Genomic DNA, 4,539 nt, shown 5'->3' with positions numbered 1-4,539 from the left:
AAAACTGCTAATTTAAATCTTAGAGAGAAATGTAATGATCAAGCGGTAAGTTCAAAAACTGAAATTTGCAATTTTTATTCGAAGTTTAAAGTTTTTGTATACAAAATTACTTTGAGCTTTAAGCTCAATTTAGAGATAATCAAAACAGCTAAATTTCTTATGATATTCTTTAGGGCATTTTACAAAAAAGCTCTATTTAGAACCTTTAATTGAAAAGCTCTATAAAGTTTATATACAACTTTCACAAAATCTCATTTTGTTCTTAAGGGCTTTCTTCACAAAAGGCTTTAATTGGAGCTTTTACATAAAAAAGCTCTTATTGGAGCTTTTACATAAAAGGTTTACATTAAAAACTCTAAACGGAACTTTTAAATAAAAAGCTTTAGTTAGAGCTTCTACACGAAAAGCTCGAATTGAAACTTTTACATAAAAGGTTCTAACTGGAAAATCTCAACTGGAACTTTTACATAAAATGTTCTAATTGGAGCTTTTCGCGAAGAAAATGTTCAAAAAATCTTACCAAGAAAGCTATTTCTATTTTACATTTACAACTATTTAACAAATTACTTAATATTTTTGCAGATGGCTAAAATGAGTGAATTGAATGTTTTGTTTGCTAAACATTTATCAGAACTATTTGGTGTGCAAAAAGATATGGAAAATGTTATACATCCACCCAAAAGCACTTGAGATACAGAGACTATAAATTATTATAAAAAGGTAAGCCAAAGCTTTTCAACACTTTAATAATATATAATATACGTTTCCTTGTTATTTCCCTAGATTTCTGAAGAAAATGCGGCTTCATTGAGAAATTATTTACAGCCCAGTTTAGGTTTACCGTGTGCAGTGGATACGGAAAGTACACTTTCCAATGTCACCTCTATACAATCCCAGTTACAATCATTATATGAAACATGTCATGATCCTTTGAAAATCTATCAAAGTCTTCAACAACAACAACAACAACAGCAACCAACAACTCAAATCCATAGCAGTGATAAAACATCATCTCATTTACAAAAGGCATTAGATAAACATACACAACTATTACAGGAGCTAAAATTTCAACAACAGCATCAATTTAAAAACTAACCAAACAACATCACAAACTAATAATCCTGCTACTTATGTGCTGTCACCAGCAAAAGGTGCTGCTACCAGTACTGGAGGCACTGCAGCCGGTGGTGTATCGGGTAAAACTGCTACCATATTGGTTTCAAAATCAAAACCAAAACTGGTTTACCTTTGCTACTCAAAAATTCCATTAATAATTAGGCTAGTATATGAATAATTCATATTTAATTATTTGTTACCTTCACTATTTATACACAAAAATATTAGAGCAGGTTTTTTTGCAAAATGTGAACAAAAATTTAATGTAACGAAACGAATTGAAAACGAGCCCAGTGCAAGCCCACTTTTTTTCTTAGAATATCTCTTCGCACATTATATTTTACACTTTACGTATAAATTTGTATTTTTTATAACGATATATATATACTCGTATATTATTTATTGAATTTAGAGTTTTAGTGCAATATTTTACTCATTTTTATTATTTTATTTTAATTTTTTAGTTTTTATGATATAAGAAAAAGTATTTTCGAAAGTATATTTTTAAATATTTCAATTGTTATTGTATTTGTTTGATTTTCTATTGAACATCACAGTATTTGCTTTTCTCAAAACATTTATTTTCGAATATCTCATAACGAATCTTTTATAAATTTATTTCTAGAATTTGTATGTCTTTTTTATACATGTATTATGCTATTATATGTTTTTCTATAAATTATTTAAGTTAATTTCATTGTTTCTTAATAAAGGAAACGAATAAATAATTGACGAAATATAATTATTAAAATAAAAATTATTTAGCAAATATTAAAACAAAAATCAAAAAGGTAAAACAATTAATTGCTTTAGGCCTAGAAATCTTTAGGTGTAATGGGTTCTGTTTTTAGTTAAAATTAAACAAAAGTATTCTACAAAACCCCTCTGAGGACTTTTGTAATTTCAGTAAAGTCAGTCAAAATTTAAAAGATTTCTCGAAAACAAAAAACATACCAAACTAAAAATTTCATAATCATTTACATAAAAAACTTGATAAATGTTACGACGAATGAATTAATATAAAATAATATAAATAAACTAAAATAATAATACAAAAAAGTAGTAATATTTATACGATATAAGAAATTATATGGTGAAAAATACAGATAAAAAGAAACTCCTTAGTTTAAGCAAAAACTAGGAAAGACAGACAACATACAGGCGTTTAAATATAACACAAAACTACAATATTATTAAATTAAATACAGAAAATAATTTATAATTAATAAAAACAAAGTAAAAAAAATATTTATACTTGTAGTAATCTAAAAAAAGTAAAAAATAAAATAAAACTGTTAAGTTTTTATTTATACCTAAAGGAAACAAAACATAAGGTTAACAACCAACAAAAAGAAAGAAAACTAACAGAAAAATTCAAATTAAAAAAACACATAATCCATTTAAAATAGAACAACAATCCTCAAAAACTAACACAATATCCTTATACTCCCCACTACAAACACAACATCTTAACTTACAATGGATTCATAGCTAAGCCCAGCTGGAATTACAACAGTAATACACACAATTTACATTTATACTATTTCTTTAATACTTCTTTAATTTAATGTTTAAATTTATGTAAAGTTTTTATTGTATCAAATGAATGAAATAAACAAACGATTTAGAAATATTATAAGGATGCTTTAAGGCATATGATCACTGATGTTAATGATCGCTCATAGAAACCTCCAAAAGATACACTTTTTTATTGTACTTCTTTTCCTTAATTTCTTTTTTTTTCAATAATTTTGGAAAATAAAACGAATTATTATTAAATATTAAAATATATTAATACAAAATTTTTCTTTAGATTTATTGCTGTTTTCTATTCAATGTTTCAAGTGAAATTACACGAATAAAGACTTACTTAATTCATCTATAGATTCCATAGTCCAAGTGGAGTTATCATGGGGAGCCATAAAATTAATTAATTTGTTGTGCACAATGTAACTAAAAGGAAAAACTTCTATAAAATAACAATCCAAATAACAAAATATCTTTTTGAAAACTCACCGTAATTTCCGGCCTTTACTGGCTCTAGTATCCACCTTCTTTTTCATTTTCTGCCTTAGTTTTTGTAATTCCAAAAATTGTTTTGTCACTTCACTCATATTGCTTGTAGTATTTGCTTTATATTCTATCAATTCTCTTAACTGTTGGTGATAGAAATCACTGTCATCATAAATATTGGGATTACGTTTGTTTTCCTCTTCTGCCTCCACCGTTTGCGTGGAGTTTTTTAACTGTTGTGATTTCTCCTTAAGCACTGATTTATTTATTAAAGCATTATCAATTTTCTTGATAATATCATATTCCTCATTAAAGGTTTTCTTTTTGCTACCAGCTCCCGGTGTCAGAAGTTTAGTACGATCATCCCATTTGAGTAGAACTTCATTGCGATAGGGACGGAAATTTTCAAAGTTTTCTTCTAAATATAATCCAACTTGCTTTAAAGGTGGCTCGCCTTTGTGGTAATCTTTAAAGGGCGATGGTCTTTTTAGGCAAGGTTTCATGGCCTTGTCTACTTCGGAGAATTGTGTGCAGAGATTAGTTTTCAACGATAAAAGGTTTTGCAATAACTGGCAAGTTTGTTTGCACGTTGTTTGCTGCAGTTCCTTATATTTATTGTTATTATGTTCTAAATCTTTTAATTCTTTAGGATCAGGCAATTGATTGGTTTTATTTAGAATTTTTTGTAAATTTATGCGCAATTCTAATAAACGTTCCCAGATACGCAATTGGTTTTGTACACATAAACCTTTTTGTATTTCTGCTTCATGATTAACTTTACTAATTACTTCTGTTTCATCATCATTCTCACTATCGTCGTCTTCTTCATCATCATCATCATCGCCTTCGGAATCTTGCTCTTCCTCAGAATCTTGTTCTTGATCCTCTGCTTCGTCATCATCCTCCTGTTCATCCTCATTTTCAGAGTCACTACCATCATCAGCCTCCTGTTTGTTTTGCTTATTTTTTAAAGCTTTACTGAAGGCATTTAAGGCCTCCTCATTATCAGAAGAATCCGAGTTTTCATATTCTTCTTCTTCCTCCTCTAGTTCTTCATCTTCAATGTCATCCTCCTCTTCACTTTCAAAATCTTTTCTTGAGGCTATTTTTCCTTTATATTTAGCACTTTGTTCTGATAACAACTTAACATTGCGTTTCCTAAACTCTGTACTTCTAGCTTCAGGCAATTCATAGTCTTCATCATTGTATTCTATAACGCGAGGTGCTGTTGCTTCATCGGCGGAATCACTGTCACTACCACTTTCATTTGGATGCATAAGAGTTTGGGCAATTTTGTCTGCCACCGTTTTTTGTTTGTTCTTTGGTTTTTTCAACATTTTAATTGTGTACTTTTAATAAATAAATGAGAAAAATATTGGAAAATTAACAAAATTTGCCACAATTCAAATG

General features: G+C 28.4%; 1 protein-coding gene and 1 pseudogene across 1 annotated transcript; one reads left to right on the top strand and one right to left on the bottom strand.

Moving 5' to 3' along the window:
* The first annotated feature begins 582 nt into the window (after nt 1-582).
* Nucleotides 583-2,097, top strand: LOC119613114 (annotated as a pseudogene).
* A 793-nt stretch (nt 2,098-2,890) lies between these two features.
* On the bottom strand, nt 2,891-4,539 carry LOC119613118 (protein Aatf-like). Its single transcript, XM_037969065.1, has 2 exons — nt 3,133-4,539; nt 2,891-3,069 (listed from the first exon to the last, which is right to left on the bottom strand). Exons 1-2 carry the CDS (start codon nt 4,464-4,466, stop codon nt 2,967-2,969), a joined length of 1,437 nt encoding a protein of 478 aa, XP_037824993.1. The 5' UTR covers nt 4,467-4,539; the 3' UTR covers nt 2,891-2,966.

The sequence above is a fragment of the Lucilia sericata genome, unplaced genomic scaffold (assembly GCF_015586225.1).
Source record: "Lucilia sericata isolate MDLA Ls3-8-SP2 unplaced genomic scaffold, ASM1558622v1 Contig001977F_arrow, whole genome shotgun sequence".
Lineage (NCBI taxonomy): Eukaryota > Metazoa > Arthropoda > Insecta > Diptera > Calliphoridae > Lucilia > Lucilia sericata.
This window is presented reverse-complemented; position numbering and strand designations above follow the sequence as displayed.